General features: G+C 40.6%; 1 protein-coding gene across 9 annotated transcripts in view; it reads left to right on the forward strand.

The window, feature by feature from the left end:
• The window catches only part of Schip1 (Schwannomin interacting protein 1), a 123,522-nt gene that overhangs the window by 84,656 nt on the left and 20,954 nt on the right, over positions 1 to 17,912 (forward strand). For 7 of the 9 annotated variants that reach the window (XM_022064421.2, XM_087347971.1, XM_087347972.1 and 4 more), the window contains 4 exons: positions 8,983 to 9,047; positions 11,127 to 11,210; positions 14,381 to 14,589; positions 16,134 to 17,285. In XM_022064421.2, the coding sequence (XP_021920113.1) occupies positions 8,992 to 9,047; positions 11,127 to 11,210; positions 14,381 to 14,589; positions 16,134 to 17,285 (1,501 nt within the window). In that variant the 5' untranslated portion in view covers positions 8,983 to 8,991. Of the gene's footprint in view, positions 1 to 3,998; positions 4,150 to 8,062; positions 8,272 to 8,982; positions 9,048 to 11,126; positions 11,211 to 14,380; positions 14,590 to 16,133; positions 17,286 to 17,912 lie in introns of those variants that run through there. The other 2 variants (XM_087347970.1, XM_087347975.1) reach the window with 2 other exon arrangements.

The following is a 17,912-nucleotide window of genomic DNA, read 5'->3' on the forward strand; positions in this document are numbered from 1 at the left end:
GCCTATCTTTGAAAAGTGGTTACAGTTGCTGTGTAAATAACAATTTTGGTTCGAAAGTTGATTTCCACTATTGACGAGCCAGGAGGCAGCTCTTTCTAATTTCTGAGGATTTTGCAGATTTAAACAACCCGCAGCACAGCATACTGAGACATTAGTGTTCATGCGTCGTCTTCGAAGTTTACATCTTGACGAATGAAATTAATATGAAATAGTTTAGTTGTTTATCAAACATAGTAATTTCTCTCTGCCGCGTGTTCTTACTTTCTAATAAATGCGCTAGTAACATATTTTACCTTATATTTATGCATACTACAGTTGAAGACCCTACATTAAATATACCTGTATTTTTATCTCTCAATCTACAAGAATTATAAAAGGTTGATTCTTTGCAATTACGCAACCAATCAGGATATATATGACTAGAATATGCTATCCAGTACAGCATAAATTAATAATCAGTTAACTACAATTTTTTGCTTAGGACGACTACAGCGGACGTGAAAAATTATACGGAAATGAGATGAAAATAAATCTTAGATGTTTTGAAATTGGCGAAATTGCTTCAACTCCGTATTATGTAAATTACGAAGATAACACTGGTCACCAATGTTTCGGTAACATGGATGAAATATGTTTCATATTGTACGTTTTGCGCAAAATTCAAATATGGCCTTGAAAATTTTCCATCACGCACCATTTCTGTATTATTTTGTCTTAATGTCTACCAAATGAGTAAATTTCTTGATTCCATAGGGATATTTTTTTTCCAGATTGGTTACACTGGCAGTCTCCCATAACCTCACTTTAAGTGTGAGTTTTGACGTTTAAGCACATGCTATTGTAATAACATTGATGGCTTTATGAAAGAAATAGGAGTCACTTATGATCAAAAAGAATGGCGACTATTTATAGATTCGTCAAAACTCAGCTTGAAGGCCGTGATGTTACACAATGGGAATGTAAAAGCTTCAGTTCCAGTAGCACATTGTGTAGGCAGGATTTAGTTGGTTAATCGGCTATCCTTACTAAGGTTTTTCGTGTTTTTCCTCAGTCTGTCCAGGAAAATTCCGGGATAGAACCTTGAATTAGGCCACGGCCACTTTTTACACATCCTTTCCAATTCATCATTCACTATCATCCACTCATTTGACGCTGTATAGTCTGAGCTACTAAAAAGCTTCGTTAAATAAACTATAAGTGAATAAATAACTAAAATACGCCAGTTTAGCAACCCAGTCATTATCATCAAATAATTTTGCTCAGTCGGATTTTCTTCTCTCCGGGAAGAGTTCATTCACTCGCGACATCACTTTTCCGCGAGAGTCAACGTACTTCAGTAAGTTCTAGAAGCTGCTGATGAGAGGGGCCCAACTTATTCGCAGTTAAAATAAATAAGCACTAATTTAAGGCACTAACTCTCGCAAAAGTTGAGATTTCGGCCACTTCGTTGAGAACACCGTTGAGTTCATATAACACGTTTTTCGTCGTTAGTATTTCGTGGTGAATAATGTAATGAGTTGCTTTGCAGTATGAAGCAAACTCTTTGATCCTTGCCACCGCACCACTGTAAATAAATTCCTATCATTGCTGCTGCGTTTGTGCATGTACCAATGCGACATTGCCAGTCTAAACCATGTTCGGCATGGTAATTATCAAAGGCTTAAAAAAATGCCTACATAATAGGCATTTTCGTAAGGCACGTACGCCAAAAGAATCTCCGAATTTGTTATATCTGTGTGTTAATCAACTTACAGTAACTGGATGATGTGATTTGCTTGTGTTGTTTGAAGACGGTACGTAATTTAATTTAATTGCTGATTCTTCCAACAGTTTAAAACAAATGTTTTTCCTGCATAGCGTTATCTATTCTTCTGCAATGTGATTTTATACAAAGCTTTTAGTGCAGTTTCGCTAGTAATTGTACCACTTCGAATTAATTTCTATTGAAATTTAAACTCATTTCATTTACTCTCTAAATATTCTTTACGCTTGTTGAGTAGTCCCTGTGTTTTCTGTTTAAATGTTTACGTTTCGATAGTTTCATCGCATCATTGGACAGTACGTCGCCACATGCACACACTGAGGTTTACTTATTTCGTTATCACACATCAGTTCGTCCATTGAAGCTGAAGTTTGCTTAATTAATTTCGTTTTTCTACCTTACACAAAACATAACTCTTCCCCTTTACAAAGATCAATTTATTCCGTTTATTGAAATAATCGCTGTTATTTTGAAAATCATACGAAAACCGTGAATACACTCTGGGAAAACGCAAAGCGGTTGAATATTAAAGCAGGTGACGGAGAGTTACCATTAGTTTTGAAGGATTAGTGAATGTTCCGTTGGTCTGTGTACGCCTGTGTTATCGCCTTACACCTGCCTGCTTTCTCCTCGCCCAGAGAGGCCTTCTTCATCCTCAAACCCGTGTTCTATATATTGAAATTAATGATCTCGAATGGAAGGAAATTTATAGTATATTTCTCTAAATTCTCTATTCGGTATATGATTCTGAGCACGCTTATGTTTAGAAAAAGTAACTACGCTGTCTATACATTCCTCAGGCACTACCACCGGGTTGTCATACTACCACTGTTACAGTGTAGCAGTTTTGAAAACAGCACATTCCTCTCTGTATTCAGGTGTGTGGACGTCTTTTGCCACTGTTTATCTCTGGGAATAATTCAGCTGGTTGTCTTTAGAGAAGGCAAGTACGAATATGTGACAGAATTAGAACTGAAGCAATGTACAAGAAATCTGTTTCTGTGGTACCAGTAATTCGAGATAGTGTACAGCTAGAAAATAACCATGACGAATTTGTGGGAGTGAGACATTTCATTTGACTAGCAGGCATCTAACAACAACGCAGTCGCAACTGTGTCCTTCATAATTGCCGAACATAAACTTCTTGTGGGAAGAGAAATTAGGTCATCTCTGCTCTTAATCTTGTGTTCGTCATTTTTTACTCGTCTCCACTGCCTTCGAAGTGTGACCTTTGTGACACAAAGAGCAGCACTGGTTTTCAAAACACATGGCCGAATGGCTTTGACATTTCTCGCAGATTTTTCATTTGTTGTATTGCAAAGTAGCTGTCTTAATTATTACGAAATTTTTAAACGATAATGAATCTCTTCGGGGAAGTTACATGTTCTGAATCTATTTTATTTGTGTCTGAACGGAAGGGATTAATTATATTCGTGCGCATTACGTTCGAGCTAAATTATTACCGATAAGGGCTTACCAAGATATTAAGGTCATGACATAAACCATTAGGTTTGTTTATTAAAACAAGAATAAATTGTAATGAAGAGATGGGGTGAATGGTAGCAGAATAACATTATTTTGTTATTAGCGGTGATGAACATTTGAGCTGTTTTTATGGAAGCTTAGGTAAACATTTATCAATTTTTGTGCAAAGATCTTACTGTAATTATGAAAAATAACAGGTATTTGGTAATTATTAAGTTGATCCTCTTTGCACTGTTATTTACAGATCGGTAAATTAACTGTATGTGCTACGACTTACGGACTTTATATGCGTCACTGGCTTTTATGTGTATTTATCGTTGATAAATACAAAATGTAAATATTAAATTGATTATATTTTGTGACATACACATATATTTCGAACTATAAGCCATTTTGAGAAAATAGATAATGTTCGATCTGGGTTTAAGTTACTGTAGGGATTTTATTTGCACTTATGAACCAAGGGTAGTTTTTCTGAATTTCCAGTGTAAAACTCCAGTGCCAAATTTAATCGATGCCCGTCGAATGTTTTCTAAGATGAAACGTTCGGGGAAAAACTCCCCCATTAGGCTCGTTTTCATTGAACGCACTTTGTGCAGAAAAAACGGAACGTACGAGCGTACTTATTCTGTCTTATTGATGCGTATGTCGATCCTACGAGCATTTCCTGGGACGGCTGGCTCAGTGATACCAACTGCTGGAAAGAGACGCTGCCCTGGCGTCGCGACGTTCCAGGCAAGTATAGTAGCACAAGGTTGGCGGGGGTTCATTACGACCTGCTAGCAGTTCAGTTCTTCTCAGTGAGTGCCAGTAGTTGCTCGGTTCGGTGTGAAGTGGGACAATGCAGTGTGGGGTGGACATTAACCGCATACTACTGCTCTGTATCTGTGGTACACAACATGGTAAGTGGGCAGTTTGTAGATTTTCATCTGTCAGTCTATTAGACCGGATTAAGATTCAGAATTCAGTTGATGTTTAGACGTTTCATACGGCCGCTCTCAAGACTTAATTAATTGTTTCTGTACATGTGTTTACTCATTCAGTCTGATATAGTGCTGGCTGAATGTACTTTATATTTCTTCAGTACAGTGTTAAAATGCCCTCAAATATGTAAACTTCCATTACGGACTTGCATAATTGAAATCCGTGCATATTTCAATACAAAATAAGTAGTAAAAATGTTGCAGCCTAAATTTTCTAAAACGATAAGTATGTTCGAAATGCGTGCAGACTTTACAGGATTAGAAAGCAGAAATATATAAAAGCCTTAACATGAATATTCTGTAACAATTTCCGTCTCAGTTGAGACTACAAAGTATACTTCTTATTCAGTTAATATTGATCTAAATGACTTCGCTTAATAATCACATAGGCATGTACATGCCTATGTGATTGTGTCTCGCCAAGGCCAGAAGACATGCAACTGTTGGTTATTGAAAATTTGGGATTAGCAGTTCAATTTAAAACTGCGGGTACATAAATCCAAATATTGCTGTTGGCGAGGGTTTGTTGCGAATAGCTGCTTTCTATATGCAAATCTAATACATAAAAACGGTCTACTCAACCTTTGAAAGTAAATGATTTTGTTGTGGTATTTTATTAGCCGTGACGCACGCCAGAATGCAATCTTTAAAGCTACATAACTGTTTGATTAGAGAATAGCAGTAGATATGAACGGTTCTGGAATGTATACAGTTCTTCATATTAACGGAAATTGTTAGTTCTGGTGATGATAGGGCTGGTTATTTACACCATAATTGTTCCGGGTTTCCCCTGAAAGCTTTTTAATGGTGACAGTAGTAGAAGGAATACTGATGCCAGACGGTCTCCAGGGACCTTACGCCTGACAACCATCAGTATGCCTGTGGGACGATCGGTTTTGTATGGCTGATCCGTTCCCGTAGGATAGCAAAATAAGTGATCGTTACGAGACGCGTTTTGGAATGCGATTTCAATCAATAACATTCTGTTGGAGATAAAGATTTGAAATTATGTGAACTTGTGTTTACTAACTTCTACTACTACTGCTCTTACAGACATGCTTTATTTTGAAGATTTCTGTCTTCTGTGTTGTTGCGCCATGTATTATGGTAGATGTTTACCAACGTTTCGGAGGTCATTCTGCCTCCGTCATCAGGGCGATGAATCATCGCAGTATGACCTCCGAAACGTTGGTAAACATCTACCAGACTACACGGCCCAACAACCCAGAAGACAAGAAATCTTCATACTCACCGCTGTGAAAACCTCAAATCTTACATGCTTTATTTTATTTACAGACGATTATTTATTTTATTTTACATAGAATGAAATATAAAACTAATCCAAACATTGGTATCAATTTGAATCCCTTTATGAGGAAAATCAGCTTTACTTGGAGTAAACAGAAATATGTGGCCTGATATTACAGTATTCTTCATTTCCATTGGTCTTTGCTAAGAATAGCAGCGCATCTGATACACAGAGTATACTGTGTTCGAATTCCGACCTCTACGTTACCTGAAATTTTTGTTGTTTTTTCACTTCCTCATTGACAATTCCAATAAGGTAAATCCGGGAGAGATGCCGCGGCGGGAGAGACGCCGCATTTTTTAGTTCGGTGGGTTCCATTAATCCTAGGCCGATGTCAGTCTATGTCCTTGTTCAGTGAGCCAAGAGAAATGTTGTGAGTGGACGCATTGAAAATCGGTGCTGTTTTGCGAGAGTCATAACTGATTTTATGCGGTGAGTTTGTTAATTTTATCCTCAAAGTTATTTCTATTGTTCATAAGATGTGTCTATTAGTTCAAGTCGAAGTAACTATGAAATCACGATACATCAGAGGTTTCCAGCGTTGCTGGTCTTGACTTCGCACGACGTGGCCGCCATGTTGGTCATTGGGTAAGGCAAGTGGGAGGGCGCGGCGTCTCTCCCTGAAGATAAGGAGAGACGCCGCACTTAAAAAAATACCACATCTGATTGAAAAAATCATACACATACATTATAGAGTACTCAAAAATGCCTGTTCTATTGCATTATCTTATCTTATTGAGGAAGATTAGTCCAGTGTTGAAAATACCTAGAAAAAACTCAACTGCAAGGAGGCAACTGGCTTCTGTCCTCACTGAAGCAGCCAACAGAGGAAAGGCGAAAGAAGCAAAGAGGATATGAAGTCAAAGAGCAGAGGAAAGAGACAAAGGTGAACAGTCCGAGAACTTCAGGTCTACAAGGTTGAAAAACTTGAAAAAAAAGTTCTAATCAAGAGACCCCTGAAAACTGTAACACCAACAAGTGCTGTGAGTACTGGGAAAACTGTTGCAGAAACTGGCTGCATGAGTTCTGCTCTCCGTACAAATTTCATTGACTAACGCTTAGACTCTAAATTCACTAGTTTACACATAGACTCCAAGCAACCTCTGGAACATTTCTCTTTTAATTTACTTGATAATTGAACATTCATTTGATATTCATTAACTTTTCAATTTTTATTGGTATTCACATATTTTCTCCATGTTAATGTTCACATTAATTCATTAGTTTGAATGAAGTTCATCAGTTTTCATTTACATATGTTTCTCTTTGAATTCAAGGATGTTTTCAAAGAGCGGCATCTCTCCCGGCATGTCCGGGAGAGATGCTGCAAAGACAACTTTTTTATCGCCCTGTATCTCTGAGAATTAATTTGCTTTAGATATTTTGTTTACGGATTAGTATAATAGAGATCTTAAATATAATATCTCTGAATTTTCAGCCGTTTTGACCATTTTCGGATTGAGTTAGAACAAATGTTGCAAAAAGTGCGGCATCTCTCCCGGAATTACTTTATATAACATCACTTCGTTCGATTCCCTTCAAATTTGGTCATTCGTAAACATCCTATGATGTCCAATTTGACGTAAAGTTAACGAATAAACAACACCTTTGCTGAAGTACATAGAAACGCAGTGGTAGCTTACATAGAATGCAACGGATAAAACTTAACCTAAACTTGGATCAATGTTTCTGGAAGAGGCTACTCTGCTCCACGCTAATGAAATTTTAATGAGCAGAGAACTGGACTCCTTTCCGACATAAATTATTACACTGTATATTGAGTGTATTCAGAAATTCTCATAATACGATGTCTGGACTATGGTAGCAAGCTTTCTGCTGATTATTTTAGTGTTCTGTTTCCGACGATTGTGATTTATACGTTTTTATACAAAATCCTCAATTTTGATGACCACGAAATCTGATTTTTAGTCGCCCGCCGCTGAGGAAATTGTTTTCACTTCGATAAACGATGTACCTCTTTTCCAAATTAGGCTGGCTGATGGGATTTGTTAGACACGCCATGTGGGCCGCTTCCTTGTGTTATATGTATCAGCTATTATTTTCAACTTCCAAAATCTTAGCTTCGTCCCAACTTACTCTATGGCCCAGTTTTGATTTTTTAGCAGACCTCCTCTCAGTTTGCGTTGATGCTTATAGACACGCACGCCGTCGGTCTGCGTGTTTCATCCACGTAACTTCTCCCACATTTGCAGGAAATGCTGGAGACACAATGGGCCGTCTGTTTCCGGTCTTGTTCTCATAAGTAAATTCCTAAAAGTGCGTCATCTTTTGAAGATTGTCTTAATGTTGTAGCGGTTCCCTATACGCTCGAACTTTTCAGAATTACCGTTCACGTAAGGGATATACACGAAAACAAGAGGCTTTTCGCCCCATCTGATTCTATAGAATGGGGTAATTTTCTTGTCTTGCGCATTCGCTGCCGCTTGACGCATATGTGCGTCATAGCCTGAGCGACCTTGCCCGCTTGAACTCTACGCTGTGCGGTTCAGTGTATTTATTCTCTTTAGTGCGTCCCTGATTGAGGTTCAGGTTATGGGAGCATGGTTTTTGATTTTGTCTCAGTGTCTTTCTAAATCTAAATCTATAAATCATAGGGGAAGAAATCGACGATTCTCGAAATTCAACTTCAAGTTCTTTGCGACCGAAACTACCACAATGTGCCCCAGAAATCCTGCACTTTATCAGGATTCAATATTGGACCAACGAAGAAAGTATTTTTATTGAGACTGGATTTTTAAAATTTTATAATAATTTTTATTGTGGGACAAGGTTTCAACAGTGAATAGCTAAGTTATTACCTGCCGACAACGGAATCTAAATTTTATTTTATAAATTAATAGATCGTGTGTGCATTGATCGGCGTGGTACCACCACTTATCAGTGCCACTGACGCACTTGCGTCTTCTGGGTCACTTTAGGGTAGCTTTGAAGAAAATTAAATTGTAATTGCACACCTACTCTATGATACATTGTATATCGCATGTACCCCTAGAATGTATTAGGTCTTGGGTTAAATAAATACGCCCCTGTTATATGTTTAAAATTATATCAGTATGCAGTAGTTGTTTCCATTTCAACAAGGACCGCCACGGTCGGCCTCATGCGTAGGACATTCTGACAGTATGGTGGTGTTCTTTGCAAACAGAATTACATCTTACCCCACTGCGGTGTCATATCGTGTGCCGTAGTGTGTTTCAAGAGTTTAATGTAACTTCGTTTGCTTGAAGTTTCTGTTCGATAAAGCTTTAAGTTTTTTCAATTAGACCTACGTTCTGCCATGTATTTAACGTACCCATCGGACGCTCGTCGATAAAACAAACGTTAATACACGTGATGCAAAATTACAGGTCGCCGTTGAAGAAATACATGTCCTGACACATGGAGTCAGTTGAGGTGTGTTAACGCCGTGTGTTTTCTTGCAGGAAGGAGAAATGCGCTTGAAGGGGGCCGACGGTTCCGTGGACATCCCGGGATCCCTGTTGCACACGTGAGTACCAACCAGGCTGATGCTACGCGCTTTGCATTCGGAAAGTAAAAATCAATCGGAAAATACGCAGGAAGTCTAGCCCGAGGGTAGTCATTCTTTTCCAAGAAAAGGAAAGTACAATAAGCAGGAAAAAATGCGAGGGCGAAGTCCCTGGAAATATGCATACGGCCAATGGGAAAATTACGAAACTGTTTCCTGTTTCCAGTTTCTAAAAGAAAACATTGTGTTGTAAATCATTACGCGTGGAACGTGTTTTTCTATATAGTTGATAGAGAAAAATACCTTCTTCATAACCACCTAAATGTTGGTAAATTTTCAAAATAAGCCGAAACATTAAACGAACCCTACACATGGCATTACACATACAGAACTCATTTTATCACCAGCACGGTTAGGACATTAATTCCCTGGAAGTCTGTGAGTTCCTGATCAGTTATATCTGAGGTCTCTTTAGTGTAGCCTACACGGCGTCTCGGGATTTACTCAAGTGCCTACGAGGTGCGATCGGAAAGTTTCAAGACTGCGCCTATTAAAAAAAAAAAAAAAAAAACCGTACACTTATCTCAGGCATTAAATTCATCCATCACCCTCGAAGTAGTTCCCCTGGGAGTGAACACAACGATCCCAGCGCCGCTGCCAAGCCTGGAAGCATCCCTGGAAATCTTTCTTTGTCAGCCTGTCAAGCGATTCTGCCTGAATCTCTTCTATCGTCTCAAATCTCCTTCCCTTTAGCTGAATTTTCATCTTTGGGAAGAGGAAGAAGTCACACGGAGCTAAATCCGGCGAATAAGGAGGGTGCGGGATGACGGCCATGGTGTTTGAGGCCAAAAACTGCCGAACTTTGAGGGCGGTGTGCGCTGGCGCGTTGTCATGATGCAGCAGCCAGTTGTGGTTGCGCCACTTTGCCGGCCGCTTCCGTCCTTTAGAATCAGCTGACAGGTCCCATAGCCTATCCCAACAATGTCGCACAAGTCGTTGATGGTACGACGTCGATCTTCGTGAATGGCCTGCCGAATCTTCGTAACATTTTCGGGCGTTGTGCTCGAAGATGGTCGTCCAGAACGCTCGTCATCATCGACAGAGGTTCGGCCGGCCATTTTTAAAACGTGAATGCCACACAAAAGTTTGTGCACGACCCATTGCGGACTCCCCAAATGCTTGCTTTAGCATTTCATAGGTTTCCGTAGCCGTTTTGGCGAGTCTTTGGCAAAATTTGATGCACACGCCATTCCGAAATCGCAGGAGGGTCGGTGTAATGCACTACCAAAACGCCCGTAACTAAGAAACAAAAGCTAATTCGATGATGCCGGCTGGCACACTGATTCACTATGAATGTAGGCCGCACCCCCTAGCGGCAGAAGCTCGTACTACATCCGGTTCGCCCTCTATTGACACAGTCTTGAAACTTTCAGATCGCACCTCGTATATCAAGTGAAGTGAATGGGCATTGAATCGGACCTTGTGAATACTGAATTGGTCATCTGACGAGAACCAACCCAGATTAAATTTGTCCAACAGCTAGTATTTAAACTGGGATTTCTAGATTTTGTAATCAGCCAACGCAAGTTAATGTTCTCCACTTCATTTTATTGAACAAACCAACTCCATGGAGCAGAGCCCTTCTTGAAAAGTTAATAGTACACTCACCTTTTCAAGAAATTCCCATCACTTATGGAAACAAAACGTTCATTGCCATGTCCACAAAAGTCCGCCACCGGCCCCTTTTCTGAGTCGGAAGAAATTTTGGTACACTGTAATAAGTAAACGCAAAGACTTACTTTTGCAGATAATTTTTTTTGGGGGTACCATTTTTGAACTCATAATGTGTGCCCATGAAATCCTACTTCGTTCTGGACGATATTAATATTTTTGGCTAACGTGTTGCCAGTAACACGAAACTGGGTCAGGTAAACACTGAGCACGGACGGGATCTCCTACAACTACAGTACCGTGAGGACGAGGACGAAGATGGTTCTCGAAACATTGACATTTACTTCATTAAGCCACCTTACACGACTGATAGCCCGAGAATAATTTATTCTATTAAAGCAGAGTTACTTACTTGACTTTTCTCCATAGTCATAACGTGGGCCAGCGAGACCAGAACCGGAATCAGCCCTCCACAAGGGACACGCTGCCGGACTCCGGCATAATCCACTGCAGGTACGTAGCTCGTCATCTCATCATTTGTCCTCCCATGGAGATCTTATTACTGCGGTAATGAAGGTAAATAACTCGTTTGTCCTATTATAAAGATCTCGCTGTGGGCTAGTGAATTGAACGAATTAATTATGTTAACGAGTCGCTGTCTTCCCCTTAACGCCTACTCGGGCTGTTCCCTTCAATAGGAACGCCCATGTAAAAATAGAGTATTGGGCCTTACATTTTCTCGTTTAATGTCACTTGAAAGACGGAGTATTCATAAGTCCTGGACGGATACCAAGTATTGTAATTATAAGAAATGATCGGCCTGTAACTTCCAGCTTCGAAGTATTCTTAAGCCAGCAAATAAATTTCGTCTTCGGCGCTGAGCGTGAAGAACGCCTTATAATATGGAAGGGTGTGGACTGAGAGTAATTTGGTTTTGGATAGGGTCTAGTGACCGAAGGCACGTGTCTTGTGAGTGTTCAGTACTCCTGTTTCGGGAGGTGGCACGTTAAAATCTCGACCCGAAGACAGATTATTTTGAGATTTTCCTCAGTTTTACCACGGAAACTTCTTTCCAGATAATTTCCAATTTAATAAAGTCTTCTCGGGCTATCAGCCGTGTTAGTTGGTGATCAATCGCCGACGTTTCGAGGACCACCTCTGTCCTCATTTTCAAGGCTGTTGACTGTGTGGGTCGTAGCGCGTAGTTCGCGATTGACCACCAACTAACACGGCTGATAGCCCGAGAAGACTTTATTAATGAAAGCCGCCGTGAAAGCTTCACATCAAATTTCTAATTTGTTATTCATTAGTCATCTTAGTGACCGACGCTATTAGCTGCTTGTTCAGATTCTCCTTCATAGAATTAGGTAATAGAAAATTACGCAAAGTTTCAGGATACGCCTCCAGTAAATTCTAATGTAGTCTTCAGCAAGGAGAGAAAATTTACTTATCTTTGCCAGCCAATTTCTAGTACTCTTTCCCTTGCTTTCCGTGTGGGTCTACAGTTTTGGAGAACCTATGTCGCCTCCTTATGCGAGGTTTCAAAACGATTTCTTCGGCAGTCGGTAGGACTGATCGATGGTCGATGATGGAGGCAACAAGGACCTCTGAAACGTCGGTCAACTTCTACCAGACTACACGGCGTAACATCCCAGAAGACAGCCATCTTTATTATTCATTTCATATTTTCCACTTAATTGACCTCGATTTTTTTGTTTGTTGGCAAAATATTGAGAACGTTGGTCCCATGACATGATCTCTCAATTAATTGTTGTTAGAGAGTAGAAACACGTCCGCTTTTGTAAGAGCTCCGTGAAGTACCCAACAGCTGTATTTAAATTGAAATGAATTGAATTGGATTGAATTTAATCATTAAAATCTGTTTGGTTCAGAGAACGTCAGTGGGTTTTGTTTTACACGCATCTCCCCCCCCCCCCCCCCATCCGTCTCAGAAGTAAGAAACAATTTCACGATTCGCAGAACACGTCGCTGTTGGCTGGATGGTCATTCGACCCTCGGAGGTTCCCCTTCCTCCGTCCATAGTCAGCAATCGCTTAAATTGCATCCTCAGCGAGTAGTTGTTTTACGGAGTTCGGAAAAATCCAGATAAACAGAAGTGTTATGTTCTAGATCGCCCAGGCTTTGCCAATGAGTGTGAAGATGTGTACTCTAGGATGCAATATAGATTCTTTAAGCCATTTTAAACCTCAGTACCTCTCTAAACGTCTTAAATTGCTTTCGTGCACTATTGTTCCCTGTTTTTTTTTCAGCACATCAAAAACCTGTGATATCGCGTGACGTCATTAGTTTGGGATTAGGTCCAAATTCTTAAGCCGCGTTTGCAATACATGGCAGGTCGATCTGTTGTCTGCAACTGTATCATATACATGTTTATATTTGCGACGTAATGAAATAAAAGGCGTGTTGTGACATTCCTATCCTGCATTATGAAAGTGAAAGCGCGGATGTCCCTTTCTGAAAAATGATTCGTTGCTAAAATGTTGTTTTCCGGTATTTGCACAACTTAAATTTCCTTTTCACCCGTAGTTCCATCAGCATTCCTTTTTCAACTAACACAAAGTAGCTTGAAATTTATAATATCGTGTTTATGATAGCACAATCCAATATGTGGACGTAGGAGGGATAAATTAATGGAATGCTGGAAAAATTGTGCAAGTATAATGAGAGCTCAACTCCATAATGTGTGCTTTTTACCAGTTATTATTAAGATCCAAACAAACAGGATTACACGGGTGAGGAATATAACACTCGTGCTGTTTTTTCTGTAGTTCTTAGTTTCCGAGCTACGTAAATCCACCCACACCGAGACTCGTATCCAAAAGATTTTTTTATAGGTGTGACGTTTCTGAAATCCGTTTCTGGTATCCGTTTCTGGTATCAAAACATACGTATGTCAAGTTAGGGCAAATTCGTATTTCCATTCTCGAGTTATAAGCGACTACACAAATGCACACATACATACCCACAATTTCAATTTTGTTCATAAAGTTGTATAATAATTTTAATTTTTATAAGCTGCTTCATTATACTTGTCAACAAAATGTGTTTTGAAGATTTCTGTCTTCTGGGTTATTGCGCTGTGTAGTCTGGTCGATGTTAACCAACGTTTCAGAGGTCATACTGCCTCCGTCATCAGGGCGATGTATGACCTCTGAAACGTTGGTTAACATCGACCAGACTACACAGCGCAATAACCCAGAAGACAGAAATCTTCATACTCACCGCTGTGAGAACCTCAAGTCTTACAAAATGTGTTTTATTGAACTACCGTAGATCATCTGTCATTCTTGACTGGTACATTTCTGGTCTATAAGTAATCGCGCTAATTATCAATATTGTCATATCAGTAGTGGTCTTGTAACTTCTACTGTAATATCTAACCGTAAATAATGTCTCGCGTAAAAATGTGATGCATTAACACATAATTTGATGTCTGTAATGTGAATGAATCAAACAATTTGTTATAATGTGGATTATCATTTGAATGAAACTGCACACATGTACATTTGTCTTTACAGTTGTTTAAAGTTTACATTCAGTTTCCTCTCCATGCACTTTCGAGTAAGACAGATGAAGGCGCTTCTGTACACATAACTTCCTCCTTGACGAAAACTTTCTGATAGCGTCTTGGATAATCTAATGAAAGTGTTTGTGTTGCACAGCACACAATGGGCCAACAGTTACGTGGCATCGCCGAACACAACTGCCTGTACAACTCCCGGGAAAGAACTTCAGCAACATCTTGCAAACGGCGGCAGCAACTTCAACAACAACATCACGGCTTCTTTCCAGCAACATCGCTCCACCTACAACAGTTCTTCAGAGTTCCTATCAGAGTCCTCTCCAGATGACAGCCTAGGCGATTTCGAAGGTACAACCCCTGAAATGCAAAGCTTATAGGGATTTTTCTTTCAGTCATTGTTCTTTCATCAGACGACTTGCTGACGCTGCAAACGCCATATTTTATTGCTAGGGAGTTCATTCACTTCAGTAGCTCTTGCAGATGGCCCTGCGGTCAGCAATGTTCTTCCATTCAGGACATTGTTTAGCCACTTATTGATGAAGGTACTGTCCCTCGCTGGTGTCAACCAGCTTCTCCAGGGCGGAATAATCCAAAGCAGCGATTACGCGATCCCTCAGGCTGCCTACCCAGTGTCTCTAAACAGTCAGAAATTCCCGTCTTACGAGACAATTCTCAGCCCTGAACGGGGCTGTAGTAAGCCACTCCGTGCCGCCCTGTATTTGCGAGAGTAAACCAACCCAACGTTGCTTGCGACAGGCAGGGCCTTGAAGATGGTAAGCCCCGGGTACATTATTAGTTATTTTGGAGCGTTGTGTAGGAAAATACGGGACTAACCAACTAGATGGCTTACAGAACTCGAAGGTTCATCACCGAACTCACCAATGCCGTCCACTGGACCCTGTCCTGGGCCAACAAAATCTAGTCTGAAGATTTCTGTCTTCTGGGTTGTTGCGCTGTGTAGTCTGGTAGATGTTTACCAACGTTTCAGAGGTCATACTGCCTCCGTCATCAGGGCGATTAATATCACATATCATCATACAGAGCGCAACAACCCAGAAGACAGAAATCTTCATAATCACCGCTGTGAAAACCTCAAATCTTACAAAATCCAGTCTCGTTCAACTCCTATCTCCCATAGATCCCACCTGAGATTATTCTCCCATCTACGTCTAGGTCTCCCCAGCGGTCTCTTCCCCTCAGGCTTTCCAACCAATTCCCGTTGTACACCTCTCGCCCCATCCATGCACGCTGCTTAAGCACTGGACTTTTAGTCGGATGAACAGGAAGAACCATTGCCGGCCGAATTGTAGGTCCCAGTGCAGGACGGACGGGTCTCTCTCTCTCTCTCTCTCTCTCTCTCTCTCTCTCTCTCTCTCTGTTTATCTGATGATTAATCCCTGTTATGTATGGCATGTCCTGTGCACTTTATATTGTGTCATATTTATTTTAGTTTGGTAACGAAGCATCTAAACTTAGACCAAGAGTAGAAAAAGCAGTGCACATGGCACAGCATAAAGAACACTTCTAGAAAAACTCTTGTTACACAATACAAAATTTTATGCATTTCTCGCAATTGCTAGGCTCAACTTCATATTCGGAAATGTACCTAAAATGTTTGTGCACAGTAAGTGAACCAAGGAGAATGTCCAGATGCACCTAAAGAACGCAGTGGATTCCTAAATAAACTGTTTAATGAGGAAATTGAATTGCGAAAACAGTGAAGTTTGTTGAAAAGGCGTTTTGAAATATTGAAGGTGTAGGTAGATATGTAGATAGTCTTGAAATAATGCTAAGTTATGACAGATTAATTAATTTAGCCTGTTCAGTGATGTTCTCCTTCTTGCGATATCACCGCAAGTAATGCTTACAGTCTCTTTTCTCTCTGTGGCTAGACGGGCAGCAGAGCTCGAGTTCGCTGGATGCGTCTCCACAAGGAGACGAGTACAGGTGCTTCAGCCATGAGGAAGTCAGCGACTCCGACTCCTTGTCAGACGATGGCAGGTGCCGAGGTCTTCTCGCTGCATTGGGAGGCCGTGGTATTGTAAATCCCAACTATCCTGGCTTCCAGTATTTGGCTTGCGAGCTTCACCCCTCTGACACAGATGATACCGAGGAGGAGCGTGACACGGGCAACAAGAATTGCAACAATAACAATAATGGAGAAGAAGACATTGATGATTCTGACAATGAAACTGAGTCCAAGATTGATAGCGTGAATCATCTAGATAGTGTAGAGAATTTCCAGAAAGATTTCTATGATAAACCAAAGTTTAATATTCCAGTAGATGCAGAGTTAGATTGTTATTGCGTGGATGGTAGTGAATCAGTTGCTGCTGTGGACGACGAGAAAGATTTAAATGTGCGTTTACCGGAGAGTGAAAATATCGTGACCGCAGATTCAAAAAATGTCAGCGCAGAAGAGCTGGAAAGTGACAGTAAAGTGTTAGTGACCAACATGGCAGCCATTGCTCTGACATGCAATAATATAGACACACCCCTTATTGATTCACAACAGATTAACTGTAGCAAGATGTCAGACGCTTTCCTTTCTAGCGCAAAGGAGGATCTGCTCTGCAAAAACACTACTGAAGAAGGGAGCGTCAGGAACAAGTGTGAAGACGTTATGAGCTGTCTCAACTCTCTGGAGCCCTGTTCCGGTGATGCCAACATCTTGAACATGGGAGATTCTAATCGGGCAGTTGAAGAATGGGAAGAGATGGAAAAGTCCATAGAAAAATTCAACAAAGAAGAACAGATTTCAAACGAAAAAGAGCAAGATGATGATCTGGTTGTTCCTCGTAAGAAGGAGAAGATGGAAATCAATTACAGTGTAAAGAAAAGTAGGAGTAACAGCTGTGCCAGCAACATGGACATGCTGCAGGTGGCATCAGCACCAGTCTTGGAGCAGCAGGAACAGCAGGTGGACGCCGTAGTGAGGTGGCGTGATTTCGGACCCAGAGGTGGCAGGGATCATGTCCTGGCGAACAGACGGTCCGTCCCCACTGCAGCATGCGACAAGAAGCGTTCCTCCACAGAGATCCTAGGTATGTAGTCTGTGGCTGTGTGGCCGTAGTGGCTCATACTACAGATCCTTTGTTTTTATTGTAATGTTCATATTCGAATGCTCTGGTCGTAGTAACACGTTTTATCTTTCGACGTGGACTGACAGCTTAAAAAGTTGATCACCCTGCTTCATGCAAAATATCTACCTATGAGTTACACGTCACAATTTAGAATTTAATTTTCCATGATTTCAATTTCACAAATGTTTAAACAAATTTATTTTTATGTTTTAAATTTAAATTTCTGTTGACAAAGTGGATAGCCAAGTCTTTCTTGTAAGATTTGAGGTTTTCACAGCGGTGAGTATCAAGATTTCTGTCTTCTGGGTTGTTGCGCTGTGTAGTCTGGTCGATGTTAACCAACGTTTCAGAGGTCATACTGCCTCCATCATCAGGGCGATGAGTATGAAGATTTCTGTCTTCTGGGTTGTTGCGCTGTGTAGTCTGGTCGATGTTTACCAACGTTTCAGAGTTCATACTGCCTCCGTCATCAGGGCGATGAGTATGAAGATTTCTGTCTTCTGGGTTGTTGCGCTGTGTAGTCTGGTCGATGTTTACCAACGTTTCAGAGGTCATACTGCCTCCGTCATCAGGGCGATGAGTATGAAG

Source organism: Zootermopsis nevadensis, unplaced genomic scaffold, assembly GCF_977971745.1.
Source record: "Zootermopsis nevadensis isolate Lab colony 2312 unplaced genomic scaffold, Znev_1.0 Znev_ptg000012l, whole genome shotgun sequence".
Classification (NCBI taxonomy): domain Eukaryota; kingdom Metazoa; phylum Arthropoda; class Insecta; order Blattodea; family Termopsidae; genus Zootermopsis; species Zootermopsis nevadensis.